General features: G+C 34.6%; 1 protein-coding gene across 1 annotated transcript in view; it reads right to left on the reverse strand.

Annotated features, from left to right (window-relative positions):
* Positions 1-25,120, reverse strand: part of LOC110446147 (hemicentin-2-like) — a 68,716-nt gene that overhangs the window by 7,957 nt on the left and 35,639 nt on the right. The window contains exons 10-27 of the mRNA XM_021491147.1: positions 19,703-19,999; positions 14,940-15,191; positions 14,439-14,651; positions 13,303-13,455; positions 12,693-12,794; positions 11,687-11,790; positions 11,135-11,329; positions 9,544-9,615; positions 8,360-8,471; positions 7,568-7,699; positions 7,169-7,250; positions 6,287-6,392; positions 5,980-6,026; positions 5,329-5,446; positions 3,988-4,094; positions 2,946-3,048; positions 2,308-2,458; positions 1,993-2,062 (exon numbers count right to left, since the gene is read on the reverse strand). Of these exons, the coding sequence (XP_021346822.1) occupies positions 1,993-2,062; positions 2,308-2,458; positions 2,946-3,048; positions 3,988-4,094; positions 5,329-5,446; positions 5,980-6,026; positions 6,287-6,392; positions 7,169-7,250; positions 7,568-7,699; positions 8,360-8,471; positions 9,544-9,615; positions 11,135-11,329; positions 11,687-11,790; positions 12,693-12,794; positions 13,303-13,455; positions 14,439-14,651; positions 14,940-15,191; positions 19,703-19,999 (2,416 nt within the window). The remainder of the gene's footprint in view (positions 1-1,992; positions 2,063-2,307; positions 2,459-2,945; positions 3,049-3,987; positions 4,095-5,328; positions 5,447-5,979; positions 6,027-6,286; positions 6,393-7,168; positions 7,251-7,567; positions 7,700-8,359; positions 8,472-9,543; positions 9,616-11,134; positions 11,330-11,686; positions 11,791-12,692; positions 12,795-13,302; positions 13,456-14,438; positions 14,652-14,939; positions 15,192-19,702; positions 20,000-25,120) is intronic.

A 25,120-nucleotide genomic window follows, 5' to 3' on the forward strand; every position in this document is an offset into this window, starting at 1 on the left:
AGGTTATATAATCTACTTTTATTTCTTAATTCACATAAGAAAATGAGATTTATTGTTTCTGTTTGATACAAAAAATATACTTTATACCCAATAAGGATAATTAAATATATAAAATAAATATATATAAATAAGTCCGATCCTGCCCCATTTCTGTACGTTCCTGTAAATCGTCGCCCGTTCCTCCCCGATCCATATCAATACAATACTCTTAACTCGTTGTAATTATTTTATCAAATATATCTTATACCCGACACAAAATATATAATAACATACATATAGGTATCATAAGTAATAATGACATGAATGTATATATATATAATTTAGTCCGATTCTGCCCCGATCATGTAATTGCAATCCTTTTATCATATATATCTTATACCCGATAATGATTCTTAAATGTATCTAATATAAATATTCATTAATTCATTAATCGTCGAACCCCCAGAGACGTATATTTTTTTAATTTTTTTTACCTTTGAATGAGTATGTAATGATAGGTTTCGTTTTTAATCTATTGATGCAAAACATGATATGTTTCCTCAAACGATGATTTGTTTCTTTTTGTTAAAAGTATGTGTATACTGTAACGTCACGCTACCACAATTGACATTCTACCCAAATTGGTAACACGGTCAGAAAATGGTTCGAATAGTACTTTAAAATTAAATTTGAGCTTTTTTCCTTTGTCAGTGTTACAAAGGAGATATTTAAAATCGACGTGCGTCGACGAAATTTTGGAGGATTTTGAATAAGCATGTTTAAATGCCGATTTCTGGTCCTTATATATAAAAGTGATATTTTTTGTTGCACATCAACTTGTAGAAAGAAAACAAGTTTTGTAGTCTGTGATACGGTGTACCAATATTGGGTACTAATCACGGCCATAAAACGGACGTAATCTAACTGCGAGTTAAGAGTTCCTAAAAAAATATCGTAGAATTAATATCTTTTTTTTTAAATGAACCACCATAGACAGTCTTTGTCAGGAATCAAGAAACATTCCAGGTACAAGATCTAAAAAATGTATGTCACTGAAAACCCCCATTTGTACTAATCGTGGTAGCGTGTCGTTTGGATATACTTATTACACGTTTAGTGAACCGGTTTGACTTATCTTTCTTCCAGCACAGGTAATATTGGGTCAGCGTAAGTGAAGCTTATCTGTACCGGTCACCGAAGAACGCGATGACCTTGATGGAACGCGGAGGTCGATCCTCCGAGGATTATCGTGACACGATTACGTGACATGAGACGTTAAGGATCGCGGTGATGCGATCATCAAGGTCCCTGATGTGATATATCATCGCGTTTGACCACTTAAACGAAATTCTTGACGCGATGGCTGGGTGAATTAGTTACACTTGCTGTGAAGAGATCTGTATCTTAACCCGAGGGTAAGATTTCGATGTTTATCCCGAAGGTTAACATTTCTCCGTCTGCGTCATACAGGAAAGATTGATTACTTTCCATCGTAAAAAATTACATGCAGTGGTTAACTGCATCATGGTGCATTAAGGGGCGAATGAAATGTGAGGCAAAATCGAAAACGCTGCCATGGTTACACTGCATGAAATGATGACGCGATGATGACGTTTCCAGAATAATGGCGCATGTGAACTATCTCTTCTTAGGTAGATTAAGATAAAATTATCTTTTCCCTAGCAAAATCAGGAATGCACCTTTGAAGTGTGGGAAAATATATCTCAGAAATATATACAGCGTTCTGACTGATTGAAATGTCTTTCGTCGAGTTTTCTATTGTAATAATAAAGATACATATAGACGCTATGGTTACACTGGATCTAACGAAGACCGTAACAATAGGGTTACATTACGGTCATCTTTAAGGTTAATGTTCGATACACATCGAATTTCGTGAAGGAGTTCAAGAACTATACACATGGGTTTCACTTCTTCTGTTTTATGATATCATAACTGAATTTTCAAATGCAGTTTTTGTAAATCTATTCACAATAATCGTACAATACTCACAAGTTTTCATTTCCGTATCCTTCTAACTGGGTGGCTCCAGTAGAAATTCCTACAATAATTGCAGGCACCCCTAAAAACAAATAGTACAGGGAAACAAGTTATCGAATATATTACGCAAAATGTTTCGATATATTGCAATTTTTTGTATAAAATGTAAATAATGTTTTGTAATTTTACAAAGTGTCAATAACTTCATGATTCTTCTTTTTTTGTTTTGTTCTCTACATTCTTAACTGAACTTGCATGTTGAAGTTATCAATTCAAACACAATGGTCATATATATATATACAACATTCAACAAGGTAAATATCTTACCCCATCCGATCGGAAGTAGGTAGCGCAGTTTTGATGAGGATGAGAATACAAATAAAACTGACATGGCAACAGCTATACCTTCTGTTAGCATCAGGAAGAATACGGCCAGAAATATGTAATGTAATGCCACTGCTATCACAGTGCATATTGTCTGAAAATCAACAATACTCGAAATGTCATATATATACATCAGTTATATACTATTTTGATGTTTATTATTTAATGATATGTTTACCGTTTTGTAACTTATAATGCAATTGGAATACAGAGAATCAAAAACATAACAAAAAAAACCGTTTGAAACGGCATCGACTAATCCTCAATGTTGGTTTTTATGTTTAGATTTTTACTATTTATTTTGTCAATGTAAAGAAATACAACCTTTTCATAACAATGTTCATGTCATCAGTAATATTTTATTATATATAATCATCATATGCAGTATTCATTACTATAAAAAATAGTAACTGTCTGTTTGAGCTATATGTATTCTTAAAATAATGGTTAGTTGTCCTCTTCTTTTAAGCCTTAACTATGACGTAACAAATCAATATTCAGTGTTTGATTTGTTTTGTTCAAAATTGCACAAAAACCTCAATTATATGAGAACGAAACGTATTGCGAATAGAACTACATACCTTGTTGGAAGTCTGTTCTACACCAGCCAAGAACAGAATCATTGCAAGTATGAGTGCTATACACATGCTCACTAGAATCGTTGATTTATCCGATTTCACGGATCTGAAATAAATTCATTTGACATTTCCACGGTTAAGAGAGCTTAAAAAACTAAATGTCGTAACAGTCATAAAGACGTATATGCATGTGGATTTTCGTGTCCCTAACATTTAAGCTTAGTTAAATATTGAAACTTTCGTGACAAAGTATGCTCAATAAAAGTGCATTTTGGACAGCAGCACCTCTCAGCACACAGATAGAAAACACGATTCCTTTATAGACATTTCATTCAATTGTCCAAATTATGCATCAGAGGAAATTTGCTTGGACAATATTTGTCCAGGAGGAAGAATGATAACACTTCAGTGCCAAAATTTGAAACCAAGTCTTCAGGGAGTTACTTTCTCCCGTTACATAAAAGTCGACTTTCAAACCCTACAGGACATTTGTTGATATTTGTGCATATGTTTACAATGTCGGGATCTCAATAGTACTATATTACGACCAACGTACTGATCCTTATTGGTCGAGGCAGACTCTTCATTTGTCTTTTCGAGCACAAAAATTGTCGTTATGTTTTTTGGATGGGAATAGCAATCGTTTCAAATTATGACACATTGAGTAAGTCTCCAAATGTGGTGCTGGACTTAGGGACCAATCATGATAGAATTTAGTGTTATAAGTGGAAATCTCATTCGTTTCGATATTATTAAACAAGTTCAAAGTCCCCGAGGAGGGTCACAGCTCACTTTAGACTTTCGGACAAGGACAACTGAAGATGTGATATTTTGTATATGATACTTAGCATATTTCATACGATTATTCAAATATTTATATGACATCTGACATATTTGATTACTTCAGAAGTATTGCTTTTCAAAAGTCGATAAGAACAATTATTGTCTATCCGTATATATTTTGGGGAAGAAAGCAATGTAGTTTCTTTGATAATCATAAAATCTGTATGTAAGAATTTATTATAAATATATTCTTCCAATCTACCTCCAGCAGCATAGATGACAAACCACTGTAACTGCCATCCCAGTTATGGAGATAGCACACCCAATTATGGACATAATCCCTAAGATCTTGTGGTGAGCATTGTTTACCTGGAAAACAAGAAAAGAACGAAACATACAGTCAAATCAAAGCATTTCGTCCGAAGATACATAAGCTTTCTACCAGGACCATTTGCCTATCTTTTTTTACGTTTATGTGGAAGGCGTCTTTGACTTTGTATATGATTTTCCTTAAATCTTTCAGAGTAAAATCTTCTGAAGTGTTTGTATTCGTGTAACGTATATAGATACTATTAATTCACCTCTGAATACCAAGTTTTTCTTATGTCGATGAATATCTTAATTTGATAATTTGCAAATAATTGCAGATTGCTGTTCTTTATCTTTTTATGAAGAGGAGTACAACAAAGTGGGAAAATGCGTAAACATTGTGTAAGGTACACGTGGTAGATACGCACTTTTGTTAAATGTCAGATACATGCATTTGTATAATTGATAGGTATATGTGTTTGAGTGATGGTTAGATACCTATTCTTTAAATGGTGGACAATACATACGTGTGTATAACAGTTAAATATAAACTTCTATGTAAATGTAGCGGATAAACATTTGTATAATTGTCAGATATTAAATGTTAGATACATTCTTCTATGTAAGTGTTATTGATAAACATTTGTAGAAGTGTTAGGTATCCACAATGTACAAATAATCTGTGTGTACAAATAATCTGCGTAAGTGCCAGATTCATGCATTTGTATAATTGATAGGTATAAGTGTTTGAGTGGTGGTTAGATACATATTCTTTAAATGATGGACTATACATACGTGTGTATAACAGTTAAATACAAACTTCTATGTAAATGTAGCGGATACACATTTGTATAATTGTCAGATATTAAATGTTAAATACATTCTTCTATGTAAATGTTATAGATAAACATTTGTAGAAGTGTTAGGTATCTACAATGTACAAATAATCTGTGTGTACAAATAATCTGTGTAAGTGCCAGATACATGCATTTGTATAATTGATAGGTATATGTGTTTGAGTGATGGTTAGATACCTATTCTTTAAATGGTGGACAATACATACGTGTGTATAACAGTTAAATATAAACTTCTATGTAAATGTAGCGGATAAACATTTGTATAATTGTCAGATATTAAATGTTAGATACATTCTTCTATATAAGTGTTATTGATAAACATTTGTAGAAGTGTTAGGTATCTACATTGTACAAATAATCTGTGTAAGTGCCAGACACGGGCATTTGTATAAGTGTTAAGATACGTAAGTTATTTATTATAAGAATTTAATACATACGTTTGTATACGGACTCATCATGATGGCAAAGTTAGTCAGATGATCACATTGACACCTGGTGGTGGTGACGTCAGCGAATACAACGATACAGCCTTTTGAGGACCATTCTCCTCCGTTCCTGTTCACACAATAACATATCATCAACAATATATCTGAAATGCGTTTAAACAACTTGAATAAGTTATCATCAACAAACGAACATCAACCATATGAATTTACCCAATGAATAATAGATTCATAAAAACAAAATAATCAAGAACAAATTCAAATAAGTACATTTATTTAAATACCTATAAAGTATCCCTGTAATACTGCAGTTTATTTTCTTATTACCAATAATTTCTTTTTAATTTCGTTTTGGATATAAATCTAGCTCAAAAATTGTCAATGATACTCCCGTTGACCAGGAATCTCATTCCGTTAAAAAGATGGAATAACACTTTGAAGTCCAGGGTTAGAATCCCGATCAAACACGGCTAAATGTTTATATTCGAAACACTGTTTTTGATTATGCTTCGTTTATTCCATCTTAATTATTTTTCATTCAAGTCGCGCATGGTATCGTTTTTCTGTATTAATTTATTATTAATCTGGTTAACAAAAAATGTCTTATGCTAGTGTGTTGTATGTACATATATATTTTATACTCACGGTAGACTGAAATTCCAAAACACACAAGTTCGTTCACCCACTAATTCCTGAAAGATAATAAATAAATAACATATAATCATGTGAACGGATTTGATTGATTTCACTTTGAATTTTAATCGCTGGTAAGATAATGAAATCATGATGATGATGAGATAAATCTGCAATCATAACCCAATTAGATAAAACTAATGCTAAAATAGCTGACCTGCTTTTGGACCCAAAAGGATCACCAAATCAATTCGGGGTAAAATCAATGAATGATTTATTAAGATAATGAAGTTCGGTGCAACAGTTTCCTATACCCTACCTCATTGTGCAGGTACTGAAGTTCAAGGGGAGGATCCAAATTGGCCTGCGGACCGGATGCCAGTGTCAAGGCCAAAATACCACTTGCTAACCTTTGACCTTCGACTCTGAATAGACAGAAAATTAGGGGTTATATTATACTTATACAACATCTGATAAAATGCTCTATCTAACTAGAATTATCCAATCTAAGACGCTTAACAGTACCAATACATATATATCTCATAGCAACTACCGTATCAAGCGATACTATCAAGACCTTTGCCACCTGGTGTATATCTCCATTTTTGTGAATGCCTGCTTGTCTGCTGAAGATGTATTTTGTTTCTGGGCGGATCCAGGCATGCAACGGCATATACGTGTTATTTGTGCAAACTGGCTCAAATGTAACAGCATAGATACTGTAGCGCTCAGCAAATATCATTTTATACTTAATTGTACACGTGAGTTTTAACCTTTTCACCACCGTAGACCATAATGGACTCATCCCAATAAATGCATGGTATAGTCCATTAAAGTTACCTAGGGTTGAAAGGGTTAAGGGCAGGAACAAAGTATAGATTATATCGTGTTTCCAAAATAGGCAATTTATCATGTCACATGCAATTAAAATATTAAAATCGTGGAACTTTCCCAATTTATATCAACACGTATATGTACACTATACCTACGTGCATATATGCATCATATCGCATTGCTTTTGGGGATAACGCGAATTGTTCACCTATTGTTTTTTGCCTCAGACGGCGATACGTAAATAAATGAAATGCAAGAAACATGAAATCCAAGATAATATGAACCTGAACTTTTTGAGTTTTGTTTTAATTAGATAATTTGCTTTTAGGCCTTTTGCAAGTCTAAATGAATATGAACAAATACTTACAGGCCAGTCTCCTGCACATCAACACGTATGAAATCTGACAACGTCTTGTAGTACGTTGCTACGTAGTCCACAGTTTCCCTTTCTGATAAACCCAAATAGCCTTATTAAAATGTATACTCAATTATTGTCGACTGAATTAAGCATTACTTGCTTATCACTGGAATAACAATAATTAATTTGCATTTGAAAAACAACAACCTGTAATGTTATTGATATTTTGTTTGACATTTCACAGAAAAATAAAAAAATGTTTTACAGTTTGAGAAAAAATGTCAGTTTTTAACAGTTAGTATACATTAACGTTTTCAGGATTATATATATCATCTTGTGCAATAAATCCTTGCATGTTAGTGATTGTAAACCATATCCTAAACATCTGGCGTGTTACAAATTCCTTACCATTTAACTGGTTATTTGTTATGGTTTCCTGTCGCATCACTAGTGACGCACCAAAATCATCCTGCAATGTACTGGTGGTGGAAATGAACGGGAAATAAATATTTCCCGGAGGAGACTTCCTAAATTCCACAACTGAAACAAAACATGTATAGTTGCCATTATATTTGGCCAAAAATTCCAGTACTATCAAACAGTCTTAAACTTAAAGATATATACTACGCTGTGAATTATGCATATGCTATGTATTCAAATTGTTTACGGTAAAACTTTCAACACATATACATAATGATAATAACCTAGGTGAAATAAATATACGCATCTCTGCGTATTATCCTACCAGGTACCAACTACAATCCATGAGGGATATGTTACATGTGTATTATTATGATTTTCCTCAGAAAAGAAAATGTTTGTGAAGTAAAAAAAGAGTACATCATACTTAAAAGTCTCACAGTTAATTAGTGTTTATCCTAAAAAACACTTTCCAATTGTAAATGAAAAAAGAAAACTTTGCAACCGGTATTTAAATAAGAAGAAGAAAAGGAATTCGATTTACCAACATGTTAACTCGCACTTAGGAAATACAATGTCCGTTTTAACTTATTTTGTTAAAGTTAATTCGAAGTGAGAAAATGGCTATTCTGACTAAATATATTTTAACATTAACATATTTCTCTTGAAATTTTTTTGTAAATTCAATCTTTTATATTTTTTTCTGAATTGAAATTTTGCTCCCTACGAATTCAGAGATATAACACATCTTCCCTACACACTGCGTTATAGGAAACTTACTTATGTTATTTTTCCTCACACTTCGCAGGTCATCTGTGGTTAACGACTTAACCACTGACTTCCCAAATGTACTGACCGCTTCCATGACCGATGCCGCTGGTACTACGTTATTCTATGCATGCGTAAAGTAAAATATATTTTGTTTAAAAAAGACGAAAACTAAACCACAGCATCAGCACACAAGATCATCCGTTTACAGCGACACATGTATCGGCCCCTGTCATATATCTCTTGTCAAGTCCATGTAGGTCAACAAAGATTTAAGTTAAATTTCGAAAGCAAAAAAATCAATATTAATACAGCAGTTTAACAGATATTTTAAAGATAAGAAAACAGCACATGCGTTAGCAATATGATAAAAAAAACAGGCTATGCCTGTATTTGTCTTCTTTTAAACATACGGTATTTTCCACTTATGATTGGTTTATTGTATTAAGTAAATGCTTATAGGACTAGAGAAATACAGCTGGGTTTAAACATCAGTTGGTATTGAGATAACGTTTATGAACTGCTTTAATATGTCTCAAGACCCATCGAGGTTTATATCCCATTTACCTCTAAAGAACATGATTGAATCTTTGTATTTATAATCACTATGAGTCTGTTATAATTTCTAAAATTAAAGAAATGTTGATGTCTCATATCAACGAAGGTGCCGACGGATGTGACGTCATCACTCATTTCAAACCATCGTCCTGGTAACAAAAATAACTGTTTTGTATTGACGACTTCATTAAAACAATATTACTTATAATACATGTTTATTTCAATCACAAAAGTCTGGAAAAAGTAATGAAAACATAACTTTAGTGGACTTCCCCTCGCATTAATTTCCTAACTGAATCATACACTTTAATAGAACTGAAATGTGAATATATATATATATATATATATATATATAACCTTTGACCTCGGTGTATACAACTAGTAAAATATCTAAAGTAATGATGTTATGAACGAGACATACTTGTCAATACTTGTTAAAGCAAAGAGTAGTGCGAACGGCAATGTCACAGAATGCTATCTTTCTAAAGAAACAAAACAAAAACGTATTTCCTGTAGTGAAAAAAATATCTAAGTTTGCTAACAGAATAAAAGTATTTAAAAACCAAATGCAGATTATCGTTTTGATACTAAAGATTGTATCACATTTCGTATAAGTAGAGCAGATGTGTAATACATACCCCAGTTTGCAAAGAAGCCCATTTGTCACTTGAGTCCGCATTCAACAGATAGTCAACAGTTGAAACGAAATCCTAAAAAAGAATATATACATAACTTTGCAAAATGGTCTTCTCAGATTAAATTTATATTGCAGTGAGGTGTTCCATAGAAACCACCGGAGACAAAAGTGGTTCTAGAAAAACATGAATGTTTAATTGTTTCAAACTTTCCCAAACAATATATACAACATGTAGTGTAAACAATTTATACAACATGCAGTGTAAACAATATATACAACATGAAGGGTAAATAATATATACAACATGTAGTGTAAACAATATATACAACATGTAGTGTAAACAATATATACAACATGAAGTGTAAACAATATATACAACATGTAGTGTAAACAATATATACAACATGAAGTGTAAACAATATATACAACATGTAGTGTAAACAATATATACAACATGAAGTGTAAACAATATATACAACATGTAGTGTAAACAATATATACAACATGAAGTGTAAACAATATATACAACATGAAGTGTAAACAATATATACAACATGTAGTGTAAACAATATATACAACATGAAGTGTAAACAATATATACAACATGTAGTGTAAACAATATATACAACATGTAGTGTAAACAATATATACAACATGAAGTGTAAACAATATATACAACATGTAGTGTAAACAATATATACAACATGAAGTGTAAACAATATATACAACATGTAGTGTAAACAATATATACATGTAAACACGCATGTTGTTACAAGTCGATTTCATATGTGATATGTACATATTTGTTTGTTATCTGTGATACTATATTTAAATATAGTCACACTGTATGTGTTAATTGTGCTATTTTCCGACAGCTGTTCACAGTATTTTATGTCACCAGTCAAATGATCGAACAATGCGATGTACTTGTAATATACCGAAATTAAGGAAAAGGTGCCTCTGTTGCAGGTTTTATCGTGAAGCTTTGTTGCCCAAAAATTGGACAATCCTTTTGAAGCTGTGTTCTCATAGTTCCTGTATGGCGACATTGGCTATATGTAAGATTTGTAAAGTAAACGAATCCTAGTTCCACTCCTGCATTTTTCTTGATTTCTATTTCTATTTTTATTCACAAACACACTTATCTCAAACAACTATAGTTCTGTCAAATGCATGGCATTATGTAATAATTCTTTTGACAAGGCCTTAAACAAAACGTTTACAAGAGTGACATATTGGTTAGGATAACGTTTATTTTGTTAGAACCCTTTACCTTAATGAAATAATGTGTTTTTTTGTTTCAATGTTTACAAAATCGAGGCAAACTAAGTCTAGAAAAAATGGTATCATAAAAGTTTATTCATGTTCCTATATATCCATGTATAAATTTTGTGAAAAAGACAAGGTGCCGTTCTTTCTGAATCTTGTATCTGGAAACATATTCTAGTTCCAAGCATATTGATGTAAATGAAACCAAGTTTTAATGATTTTCAAATTGATACATGTTACATAATTAAATTCTATATTCGAAATATCGTTCATCGTTTTTTATCTCTATTATTTCATTTTCGGCTAATTTCAGATAAACATACCTCTGTTTCAGTGGTACTGATGTTGGCCTGCTGTTTCTCTGAAATGTTGGCAATTCTGGATATGATGTCTACGCACGAGCCCAGGTCACCGACTGTAAGCTGATCGTCCGTAACTATGGATTCAGTTGCATTGGCCATTTCTTGGAGAAGATCCGCCAGAGAGATTACAGCCAAACCGGACTGTATCCGGTCAACCTGTAAGTAAATAATGTGAACTTGCAATATTCCAAGTTGCATATTCTCACAACCTAGAGTCTTATTTACCCTTTGAACTAGCTGAAGGGTCAAGGTCGAACACTAGCGCAGCTCACCTGACTGACTTGGCTATTTCCGTACAGTAGTTACGGACATTGCCATGGAATTTTACCTAAAGAGGTGCTATCGGACTTACACACGAATGTAAGTAAAACAAAATCCCTGGACAGCAATGCCAGATCAAACACGGGGATTAAAGCAAATTTATCTAGTTACATTTATACAGAGCAAATACAGTCGAGGTGTATTTTTGTAACGTCCTGTTTCTAGGATATGTATGGTGTATACGGTACTTACCTGATTTGATATGTTCTGTAGCTGTTCTTTGACGCATCGGGAGTAATCTGGTCTTCCCCACTTCCCAACGTATCCATCTCGGACACATACTCTTAAAAGAACACCTGTGGAATAAAAATAAGTAAATATTGTGCGTCTAAGAGAGCATTTCCTTTTCTCTATTGGGACTCATAAACCTAAAAAACCTGAAATTATAATAACGCCAACTTTGACTTTTCATTGACTTCCATAGTCAAGATTTGTCATGAGTATCTATGCGAAGAATGATGCTTGGTTTAACAGCCTGGTAATAAGTTAGCAAACAATCAAGATAGAAGATGTAAATGAGGTAAACTTCCCACTAAAAAAAAAGTTAATCAAAGTTCAGGCAAATCAACCGATATCTGCTCGGCGACCGATATCACAATAATATCCTACCAGGTACCAACTACAATCCATGAGGGATATGTTACATGTGTATTATTATGATTTTCCTAAGAAAAGAAAATGTTTGTGAAGTAAAAAAAGAGTACATCATTCTTAAAAGTCTCACAGTTAATTAGTGTTTATCCTAAAAAACACTTTCCAATTGTAAATGAAAAAAGAAATCTTTGCAATCGGTATTTAAATAAGAAGAAGAAAAGGAATTCGATTTACCAACATGTTAACTCGCACTTAGGAAATACAATGTCCGTTTTAACTTATTTTGTTAAAGTTAATTCGAAGTGAGAAAATGGCTATTCTGACTAAATATATTTTGACTTTTCATTGACTTCTATAGTCAAGATTTGTCATGAGTATCTATGCGAAGAATGATGCTTGGTTTAACAGCCTGGTAATAAGTTAGCAAACAATCAAGATAGAAGATGTAAATGAGGTAAACTTCCCACTAAAAAAAAAGTTAATCAAAGTTCAGGCAAATCAACCGATATCTGCTCGGCGACCGATATCACAATAGATTATTTCCGACTATTTTAATGTTGAATAATACTTATGCGGAAGATACTCAATTGAATTTTTAACTTACCCTTATACCCGGAGGGACATGAACTGTATGCAGTTTCATCGGGGAAAGTTTGGTTCCATATGATTCCGCTGGAATCCTTATTTTTCACGCATGGTCGGTCAGCTAGAAAGCCAAAGCATGTTTCAAGGGTCAAGAAAAAAATGATAGTATGTTATTCATTACTTAGGAATGCATTTTACTGATTGGCGGCCGGATATCGTGATCATATTGTCACAAATTGAGTTTATTGGACGTCGCCAATAAACTCAATTTGGTCCACTAATCTCAAACTTGCCACACAAGGAAATGAAAACGAAAAAACCCCATTAAATATACAACATTGGTGCTCACACTCTATAATCAATAGTCAATAATAACAATTTTTTATTTTACAGTTACTAGTTATACATTAATTATTTTGCCAAACGAAATTTAAGTTAATTGGTTAGAAAGAAGAGTTTTCTCAATATCTTTTGATGTAGATCGAGGCGTTAGAAAATAACAAAAGACTGACTGCCATGACTACCCAATGACATTGTATGGCCTGTTGAATTTTCCATGAGTTTATCGATAAGAATACCTGTCAATCAATCAGTCAATTAATCAATTATTAAAATAAGCATCTATTTACCTGGTCTGTAGACAAACAGTGTCATGTCAATGTGACAATGTGTTTGACCATTGGCCCCAGCTAGCCCACAACCGTAAGTAGTGACAAAGTCTTGGGTGTAATCGATCGTCAATATATGCGTTCTATTATCACTTGATGATGGAAGGGTAACATCTGGAAATAAAGTTTACATTCGTAATTTGTTATATTAATGCCAACTAATTGTAAATGTCTCTAGTGAAATATCTATTTCGTAATTATTTCATTTACGGATTTATAGCATTAAAATGAGTGAAGTCATCCCGAGAGGAATAAGAAAATGTAAAGCAATATATTTAGGCTCTTTTCTCAGAGACGCAATGCCAGTAGTCAAATGCGCGTCCACAAGAAACAAAGGTTCATACGTTGTAAAACTCAACCGAACTGGAAATTTACATAATAAGGTTCAGGGTACCACTGCATTTGCATTAAACGCAAGAAGAGTTCAACTTACAGGTTGTTTTTACTTTGTATATAATCTCCCTCTTTATAGGATATGAAGCAACCTAAAGTGGTTTCTCTTGCTAAGAGTAACCTTCCCTGTCACGTTTTTCATATGCTTTGTTGCCCACACATTGGACACTCGTTTTGATGCTTTACTGTACTCGTGTCATTTCTTAGACTTGCAATGTAAAGTTTCTAAGTTTTACGTTTACAAATGTTTAACCTTTTTTCTAGTTTCTGTAATTTTCGAACATCCAAAAATCCATCAAATGCTTAGCAACATGTGGTTTTCATGAAATATATTTCTTTTAAAAACTTAAATGAATAGTTTATTAAAAGACATCGATAATAATATAGTTTCATTTGTTGGTGCCCTTTATTTGAATTAAACAGTCTTTCAATCACAAAACAAGTGCTTTAAACACAAATATGAACTTTACAAACAATCTATTGCATATTCAGGATATTTGCATTTTCAATCACTATTTTTCCTTCTTTTAAATATAACGCCATTTACACATATGTCTTTTGCGATGTCAGAATAATGAATTACGTAAGTTGTCATAAAAGGAATTGATAATGTAACATTTCACTTAGTTGACAATATACAAAGCAGGTGGCTCGGTGACCCAGGCACCGCCGTCCTACGCCAAGAAAACGTCAAGCAAGCAAACCTAAAGATAACGGCAATTCAATGCCATTCTTGCACCACGTGATAGCCGGTAGACTTCCATTAATGTTTGTGCCCATGATAGTACAGGTAATGTTGACGGGTTTTCCTTGCTCCACAGAAACGTAGCGAGGCCATATATCAACGTCAAACACTTCCAGTGTTGCCGAGGAATTTGCCTGTCGTGCTCCAACATTTACAAAACATTCGGCGATACCTGTGACAAAAGAAAGCTGAGTTACAGTCACATTCTTCTAAATTGAAGCATCACCTCTACTAGAACGCCCGTATAAAATATATAAATGAATAAACGAATTTTGCAATGCTAAAACTTGAGAAGACATTAGTAGCAGAATGGCAAACAATGTACTTTCATAGTTGTAGTCACAATATTGATCAAGATAAACGTAAAACACACATATTATTGCACCTAGACAATTTGGTCATGTGTTCTGTATGCCAAAACATTACACTGCACCATATAGCTGTTTCGAAATACATCAACCTGAATCCTGAAAGATGATTGGGTTGAATGACAGTATATTGGTGAATCTGGCTGGATTTTCCGGGTAGGATTTCATTTCCGTCTGCACGCGGGAATTGACCAGAGGGTATACGTCAATACCATTCAGCTTCCATTTTACATCCAACCTCATTGGCAAGGCAACAGCCTCTATTTCGCACAGTACTTCTGCGGCACTGCCACTTAGTACTGTTTGTTGTGGGCCGTTGACTGTCACACTGCTGATATATCCAACTGTCAACAAACAGTACTTATTAATTGCTAAAACGTAGGTTTTGATATTCAAATTCCCTAGTTCGATGATTTGTTTTATTTTTTGTTTTATGTTTTATTTCTATTTTCAAACATTCCAACTTAGAAGAACTATGATTCTGTAAAATAGATGGCAACATGTGATTATTATGGAATACTTCTTTTAAAAACCTCTTAAACAAATATTCCCCAACAGTGACGATGGTTATACTATATATATTACATCGTAACGTGCTGGTTCCCTTTACCTTAAACAGTATTACTAAAATAACAAAGTATAAGTTGTGAATTTCAATAAACAGGTGATAGATCGACGTTCTTGACATGTGAGCATCTTAGTGACTTTTTTGTTTTGTTATTGGGCCAAACCCCTCTGCACACCCTCCATTTATACAAAATTGAGTCCACTTTGACCAAGGATACACCACACAAAAACTGTTTAAAATCTCTCAAATGATACTAAAGGGTTGGGATTTTAATCAATGTTTACTACATTCCCCTATTGGGCCTCGCCCCTCTACCCCTGTGGGGAGAAGGGGGGCACACTCTCCCTTAAAAATGGGTCCCCCTTGCCCAAATATGCTCTAGACCAAATTTGGATAAAATCACTACAAAAGGTCCAATTTAATCTCACAACTTTTATTCCTTCGCGTCGTTATAAAAGCTCTACAGAGCTTATGTTTCTTTGATGACAATTGTACACGACGTTAAATAAAGATTATTTTTATTATTATGATATTATTAAATATCAATATTTATGACTATATGTCATTCAAAAGAACCGGTTAAAAGATTTAAAACATTTGACCCCTGTGACCTTGAAAGCCGAACTTGTAAGGTCGTTTCGTTGAACAAACTTTATAGCCCTTCATCTAAGCATGCAACTTGCCAAATACCACAAACCCAGACATTTTGTTAATTGAGATTAGGTTATTTAACGATTGATACATTTTTGACCGAATGTGACCTTTGAAATGGGTCGAAATGTTGAAGAAATAAGAATAAAAAGAATAAAAACTAGAATTGCAATTGCGAGCAATAGCGGAAGTCACCCCTCCCCTACTAAGTACGCAGCCATGATGTTTTTTCCCACAAAATGAACACCGCAGTTGTGTTTGTAGTGCCATACTACGCACACATACCTAATTTCATCAAAATTAGACGATATTTTAATTTCGACCAATCAGAAGCCTGCATTTGGCCGCCATTTTGAATCCAAAGTCAAGAAGTTTTTGTCGAAAACTAGCGCTGTGACGTTATCATCCCTTTCACTGAGTTTCATTATGTTCCATCTCTAAGAACGAATGCTATTACTGGATATGATTTAGGCCAAATAGAGGCAGCGGCGGCCATCTTGGATGGTTGACCCAGAAAAACAACACATCAAACTAATTATGTATGCAAAGTTTGATAAGAATCCAATAAGTAGTTCCTGAGATTAAGCACGGAAGCGGAATAATAATAAGAATAATAAGAATAAGTAAGAAACGGAACAATAACAATAAGTCTCCCCGACTTCGTCTGGGGTCACTTAACTATAAGAAACGGAGCAAAAACAATATGTCCCCAAACTTGGTTTGGGGGACATAATAAGTTATCAGAAGTGGGACAGTATGAACCACAAGTCCTTATCCTAATAGCACATGTGTATCCGAATCTTCATTTTAAGTAATTGAATATATTGCTATTGGTTAGGGATCTTAATAGTTTAAAATTTAGTGACCAATGCACTAAGTTCCATAAAATGGGACCAAACCCAAGGACAAATTCTGATGGCCAGAGGGTGGGGATCTAAATTATTTCAATGTAATGACCCAGAGACTAAGTCTCCAGGGGTGGTGCCGAAACGTAGGTCCAATCAAGCAAATGTGTATTCATCCCTACAAACTCAGCGAGTGTTTATCTGGTTATAGGGTGGGTATCTCAACTCTTTTCAAAGATAAGGCACAGGGACCAATTTCTACTGGATGAGGCAGACCCTTTAGCAAATCTTGGTCGGATATTTGTATACATTTCCTTAACCTTAGTGACTGTACATGGCTATTTTGTTGGGATCTGAACTATTTCCACGTTATGACCCGAGGACTAACTCCACCAGGGCAGGGAGGACCAATCGGCCAATCTTGGTAGGCTACATGTATCTGTTTTATCGTGTCTAGTAATTTTGTATTTGGTTGTAAAACCTCTGTTTAGCCCCATCAGCAATTGCTTCCTCTCTTGATTCTAGCATATCTATGTCAAAACAAGAAGATTGATGTTTTTTTTTTAGCCAATTTGATTCCTACTAGCACTGCTCATCATGCCGCTTTGTTTAGTCATAACCTACATGATGGGAACCAATTAATTCAAAGTTTTAAATGGTCTTTTGCCATTGAATCTTCTAGCAAAATTTTATTGAAATTGGCTTAGTGAATTTTGAGAAGTTGAAATTGTGAACTCACGACGATGGACAAAAGGCAATCACAATAGGTCACACGAGTTTTTGTATAAATACAATGATATTAAATTTATGAAGCATTGTCATAAAGTTTACCAAATGGATATGTTTAAAGAAAGATACATAATTAATGTTTGAAGAAAACTAAAATCAAACTGTTACTTTTAAATTAATCATGCATTATATTGAAAAGTGATTTCAATATTAAATGGAAGCAAGAGCACTGTGAAAGAGGAACATGATATACCAGTCATACATTGAATGAGCAGTTGTCTGTATGGTTGTACATAAAGGGCCATAACTCCATAAATTACGGTTGGACAATGATGGTTATCGAGCGATTATTGCAATGAACTTCCCTGTGTAGTTCGAAGTTTATCCGTTGAAAACTACTTTAGATATCGAGCGTAGCCTGTTTTGGCAATTGAATGAAGGGTCATAACTCGGTAAATTACAATTCGATAATTAGGGTTATCAAACCTGTCTGAGCTATAACGTTAATGAAACGTCCTATGAAGTTTGAAGTGTATCCATTTAAAACTACTCGAGATATCGTGCGGACACTGTTTCGGCTAATTAATAAAGGGCCATAAGTCTGTAAATAACAGTTTGATAATTGCGGCTCTCAAACTGTCCGAGCTATCATTGCAATAAAACTTCCTACGAAGTTTTAAGTTAATCCATTGAAACTACTCGAGATATCGACTGGACACCGATTGCGCCGCCCACCAACCAACGATATATCGACTGGACACCGATTGCGCCGCCCACCCACCCACGTGATACAGTAACATGATTCGTCCCGTCATCCGATGGGCGTATAAAAAGAAGAGACTTTTTTTAAAGACTTAAAAGCATTTTTATGTCTATTTTACTGAGTTGTTTATTTTCTCATGTATATAACTTTTTCAGTTCTATCTTTGATATTACTATTAAGTCTGTTTATAAAAAAAATCATGCAACTTTGGAAACTAAGAAAGCATGCAGGATCTTGTGATGACAAAGCACATTGTTTTTAATGTTTGTAAAAGCCTTAGCAAGATTTAAATTATCAAGTCAAACGTACACCGAATAGAATGGTGCTCACCATTGGAAATCACAACAAGAGTACCGCGGGGTGGAACAATATACGCCCGTCGAATGTCATAAAGTGTTATATAAGTTCTTACATTGAAATAAGGTCTGCATCATTCTAAGAATGGTTAGCTGACATGCTATAAAAATGGAGGAGAAAATCTCCGGACAAAAAATTAAATGATATGAATAAAGGGCAATTCCTTTGTAAAAATCATCTAATCGAAATTCTTTTAAGGGAGACACAAAGTCATATCATGATTATAATGTATACCAAGTTTCAAAGTGTAGGAGGAGATCGCCGAATAAACAATTGTTTACGACGGACGGACGACGCCGTACCATAATACTCTCGTCAAATTTGACGGGCGTATAAAAATCATGTGATTGACTGGGATAACTCTAAAGTTTTGGACAGGGAAAGCAATCTGTTCAAGCGGTAGATAATTAAAGGAAGCCATCTGGATACGCCACAGTGGGCCAGTTCTAAAAAGAGACGAGGGAGCTCAAAGACTCTTGCACATCTATGACCAATTATTAAACAAAAGACTCTCGCATACTATGACCAAGTATTAAACAAAGCGTAAAACCTATTGTACATACGCTTACAGCGTAGACAAAATCTACACCGATTTTGTGGACAACTCGTTCACAATTTTCACCTTTGTATGCATACGCTTCACTGGTCATTTGTCTGATGAAGGTGCCAGTGTACATATCATACTAGTCATCGGAATGTCACATAGAACATATTTTTGGTTGTGTAAAAAGAACTTTTCATAATCCATACTTACCAGCCTGAAGAAAATGTTTAAAAAATCCCACGAATTCCTTGACAGCCCTGCTTCATGTCAAAGACAAAACCAATCAAATAATCACACTGGCTCTACTATGGAAACTACATGCATGAATTTCATTTATATAAAGCAACACCTCATTTATTTATCATAATCTAAACACAATGAACAACAATTTGACTTACTTCCAGTAACTGTCAGTGTTGTGCTACTTTGTCCAGTTCCTACCGAGTTGACAGCAAAGCAGGTGTATGTTCCAGCGTCTCCAATTTCGGAGACTATAATTGTTAGGGAAGGAGCATTGACTTGGGAACCAGAGTAGTTGACGCCATCTATGGTGATGGCCTGGGAGCCCGATCCAACATCACGCTGCCAGGACACATTGGTGTGGGTGGGATTGGCAGACACGGTACAAGTAAGGGTGATGGAGCTGCCTGCAGTAACACTGTAGCTTGACTGTCCAACAGTGACAGTAGGGACGTCTGAAACGAAGTCACATTGCATTGTCACAAATGGGATACAACTCTCACCGGCTAATAATAGGGATAGTTGGAAACTCAAACAAAGTCACACTACATAGTGACAAAAAGAAAAGTAAAATAAAAGGCACAGAGGGCCTGTATTCTTCATCTCGCTATTTAAGCACTCGGCCAACATATTGTCTTTAAAGCAGTATTGCAAATACTTCCCTTTTTTGGGATCTGTCTCTCAGCCCTGGCTGTATGTGTACATTTCAATTTAATGACCAACAACTAAATCCCCAGACGCAGGGCCAGATCAATGGCTAATCATAGTAGAGTACATCAATGTCATAATATTTTATGCATCGTAATATTCAGCATGACTATTATTTCCACCTATGTACATTATTTTAAATTTTAATGAAAAATATGTGCATTTTGATGCTTATCACTGTCATTTGCAACCTGTCATGGTTAGCTTCATTTAAGATGCCTCTTAAGTGATATATGTGCAAAATACATGCTGTGATGTTATATAATAAAATAAGAGGACCAATGGGCCTGAATCGCTCACCTAGTATTAATCTCACACTTGTGATCTTAAAAGTGGACTAAAATACAGCTACAGGCAGAATATCAGTGTTTGATTCATAAGAACCTATAAAAAGATTCAAACATATGATGCCTGTGGCCTTGAATGTCGAACAAGGACATTAGGTTGAACAGAGATTATAGTCTTCCAACTAAGCATGCTTCGGGCAAAATATCATTACCCTGGACCTTTTGGTTATACATAACAAGTCATTTAAAGATTTAAACATATATTGACCACTGTGACATTGAATATGGGCGAAGGTCATTCATTTGGACAAACTTGTTAGTCCTTTATCCTAGCATGCTACTGGCCAAATACTATTACCCTGGACGTTTTGCTTATCAAGAAAAAGAAAACTGTTCTGTTAGGCAGGATGTATATAACTAATTATCTTGTGAACATTAGAAGCTAAGAACGTTTCCACAATGATTATTTTAAGAAGATTCAATTATGTTTTTTTGAATTATATTTCTGATCTCTATCATTGTTGGATAACATGCATCACAATTCAATTTTTTCGGGTGGGACACCTTATTGAAAGGGAACCGGAAAAAATGTATGATCAAAATGCTGTGATGGTGACTGTTTTACGCGTGCAGAAAAGGGAGCGGGTTTGTTTACATTTATGACTTGACATATCACTCGACATGTGTATACCTTTTTTAAGCAATTGGACACACGTCGGAACAAATGAATGTATTATGAGAGATTAATAATAGAAATCATTATCATTTTAATTTATTTGTCGAAAGCAACCTCCACCTGTCGATAATTGCCCCTGTCATTAATGCCACAAAAACAATGAATTCTCCCGCGAATCGTCAGATGTACGCTTATTGCAGATGATGAAATAGAGTACGTTTCCCGACTTCTCCGAAATGCCATCATATAATAACTTACTCAAAACAGTAAAAAACACGTTTGAGGCTTAGACTGTCGATAACTGCCTCCATTGCTCTACTAATTGTAATAGAGGACCATTACAGATGTCCCCCAAACTGCCCCCATAGTCGCAAAGATGAATCAGAAAAGGATAAAATTGCCATAGTACATCTACAATGCAACCAATCAGAATCCTCTGTGTGGTTACTATGGAAACGAAACGTTTGCGATTAAATTTCCAGTCCCCTAATACGCCTATATACCAATTTTCATCGAAATCCAATAATATCTAACTTGCGACCAATCAGAAGCCTCCATGTGGTTGCTATGGTAACGAAAAGTATGCAGTTTTATTCGCAGTCCCATAATACCCCTATATAGCAATTTTTATAAAAATTAAAAAAAATAAATAAATTTCGACCAATCTGAAATCTCAATATGTCGTTGCTATGAAAACGAAACCTATGCGGTTGACTTCGCAGTCTCCTAATATCCCTATGTACCAATTTTCATCAAAATCAAACAATATCTAAATTTCGACCAATCAGAAGCCTCCGTGTTGTTGCTATGGTAATGAAACTGGTGCTTTTTTATTCGTGGTCCCCTAATTCCCCTATATATTAATTTTCATCAAAATCGAAAAATATATAAATTTCCACCAATCAGAAGCCTCCATGTGGTTGTTAGGGCAACGAAACCTATTCGGTTGAATTCGCAGTCCCCTTATACCCCTATATACCAATTTTTATCAAAATCGAACACCGATTGCGCCGCCCATCAAAATTGGACGATATTAAAATTTCGACCAATCAGAAGCCTGCATTTGGCCGCCATTTTGAATTACATTACGAAACTGAGGTCACGAAAGTGACCGGTGTCCCATTTATATACCTACATACCAAATTTTATGAAAATCAGACAATATTTAAATTTTGACCAATCAGAGGCCAGGAAATGGCAGCCATTTTGTTTGTCTCATAACGAACACCACAGGTGTGTTGTTAGTGTCATACCTCACCTATATACCGAATTTCATCAAAATTGGACGATATTAAAATTTCGACGAATCAGAAGTCTGCATTTGGCCGCCATTTTGAATCCAAAGTCAATGAGTTTTTTTGTCGAAAACGGGCGTTATAATCCCTGTCATCAAGTTTCATTATGTTTCATCACAAAGAATGAATGTTATTACTGGTTATGGTTTCGGCCAATCAGAGGCAGCGGTGGCCATCTTGGATGGTTGACCAGGATAAAAGAGTAAGATGCACAAGTACATGTACACATCAAACTAATTATGTATGCAAAGTTTTTTTTATAAGAATCCCATTAGAAGTTCCTGAAATTAAGCGCAGAAGCGGAATAATAATAATAATAATAACAAGAAGAAGAAGAAGAAGAAGAAGAAGAAGAAGAAGAAGAAGAAGAAGAAGAAGTAAGGAAACGGAACGGAGCAAAAACAATATGTCCCGAAATTTTGTTAGGGGGACATACTAAGTTATCAGGAGTGAGACAGCATGAACCACATGTCCTTGTCCTAATAGCACATGTGTATTCGAATCCTCATTTTAAGTAATTGAATATATTGCTATTGGTTAGGGATCTCAACAGTTTAACATTTAGTGACCAATGCACTAAGTTCCATAAAATGGGACCAAACCCAAGGACACATTCTGATGGCCAGAGGGTGGGGATCTAAAGTATTTCAATGTAATGACCCAGGGACTAAGTCTCCAGGGGTGGTGCCGAAACGTAGGTCCAATCAAGCAAATGTGTATTCATCCCTACAAACTCAGCGAGTGTTTATCCGCTTATAGTGTTGGGATCTCAACTCTTTTCAAAGATAAGGCACAGGGACCAATTTCTACTGGATGAGGCAGACCCTTTAGCAAATCTTGGTCGGATATTTGTATACATTTCCTTAACCTTAGTGACTGTACATGGCTATTTTGTTGGGATCTGAACTATTTCCACGTTATGACCCGAGGACTAACTCCACCAGGGCAGGGAGGACCAATCGGCCAATCTTGGTAGGCTACATGTATCTGTTTTATCGTGTCTAGTAATTATGTATTTGGTTGTAAAACCTCTGTTTGGCTCCACCAGCAATTACTTCCTCTCTTGATTCTAGCATATCTATGTCAAAACAAGAAGATTGATGTTTTTTTTAGCCAATTTGACTCCTACTAGCACTGCTCATCATGCCGTTTTGTTTAGTCATAACCTACATGATGGGAACCAATTAATTCAATGTTTTAGATGGTCTTTTGTCAAAGAATCTTCTAGCAATATTTTACTGAAATTGGTTCAGTGAAATCTGAGAAGTTGAAATTGTGAACTCACGACGATGGACAAAAGGCAATCACAATAGGTTACACGAGGTTTTGTATAGATACAATGATATTACATTTATGAAGCATTGTCATAAAGTGTACCAAATGGATATGTTTAAAGAAAGATACATAATTGATGTTTAAAGAGAACTAAAATCAAACTGTTACTTCTAAATGAATCATGCATTATATTGAAAAGTGTTTTCAATATTAAATGGAATCAAGAGCACTGTGAAAGAGGAACATAATATACCATACATTGAATGAGCAGTTGTCTGTATGGTTGTACATAAAGGGCCATAATTCCCTAAAATACGGTTGGACAATGATGGTTATCGAACGATTATTGCAATCAACTTTCTCTATGAAGTTCGAAGTTTATCCGTTGAAAACTACTTTAGATATCGAGCGGAGCCTGTTTTGGCAATTGAATAAAGGGTCATAATTCCGTAAATTACAATTCGATAATTAGGGTTATCAAACCTGTCTGAGCTATTACGGTAATGAAACGTCCGATGAAGTTTGAAGTTTATCCATTTAAAACTACTCGAGATATCGTGCGGACACTGTTTCGGCCAATTAATAAAGGGCCATAAGTCTGTAAATACCACTTTGATAATTGCGGCTTTCAAACTTGTCCGAGCTATCATTGCAGTTTCAATGGATTAACTTAAAACTTCGTAGGAAGTTTTAAGTTAATCCATTGAAACTACTCGAGTTATCGACTGGACACCGATTGCGACGCCCACCCTACCACGTGATACATGTAACATAATTCGTCCCGTCATCCGATGGGCGTATAAAGAGAAGGGACTTTTTTTAAAGATTTAAAAGCATTTTTTATGTCTATTTTACTGAATTGTTTATTTTCTTCTGTATATAAGTAATATTTTCTGCATTGGATGTAACATTTCATGTTCACATGCTACGTATCTATAAGATATTTACAGATGGATTGTTAACTTTTTCAGTTCTATCTTTAATGTTACTATTAAGTCTGTTTATAAAAAAAAATCATGCAACTTTGGAAACTAAGAAAACATGCAAAATCTTGTGATTACAAAGCACATTGTTTAATGTTTGTAAAAGCTGTTACAACATTTAAATTATCAAGTCAAATGTACTCCTAATAGAACTGGTGGACACCATTGAAAATCACAACAAGAGTACCGAGGGGCGGAACAATATACGCCCGTCAAATGTCATTTAGTTTTACATACGTTATTACATTGAAATAAGATCTGCATCATTCTAAGAGTGGTTAGCTGACATGCTATAAAAATGTAGAAGAAAATCTCCGGACAAAAAATTAAATGCTGAAATCAATAAAGGGCA

The sequence above is a fragment of the Mizuhopecten yessoensis genome, unplaced genomic scaffold (assembly GCF_002113885.1).
Source record: "Mizuhopecten yessoensis strain PY_sf001 unplaced genomic scaffold, ASM211388v2 scaffold2597, whole genome shotgun sequence".
Classification (NCBI taxonomy): Eukaryota; Metazoa; Mollusca; class Bivalvia; order Pectinida; family Pectinidae; genus Mizuhopecten; species Mizuhopecten yessoensis.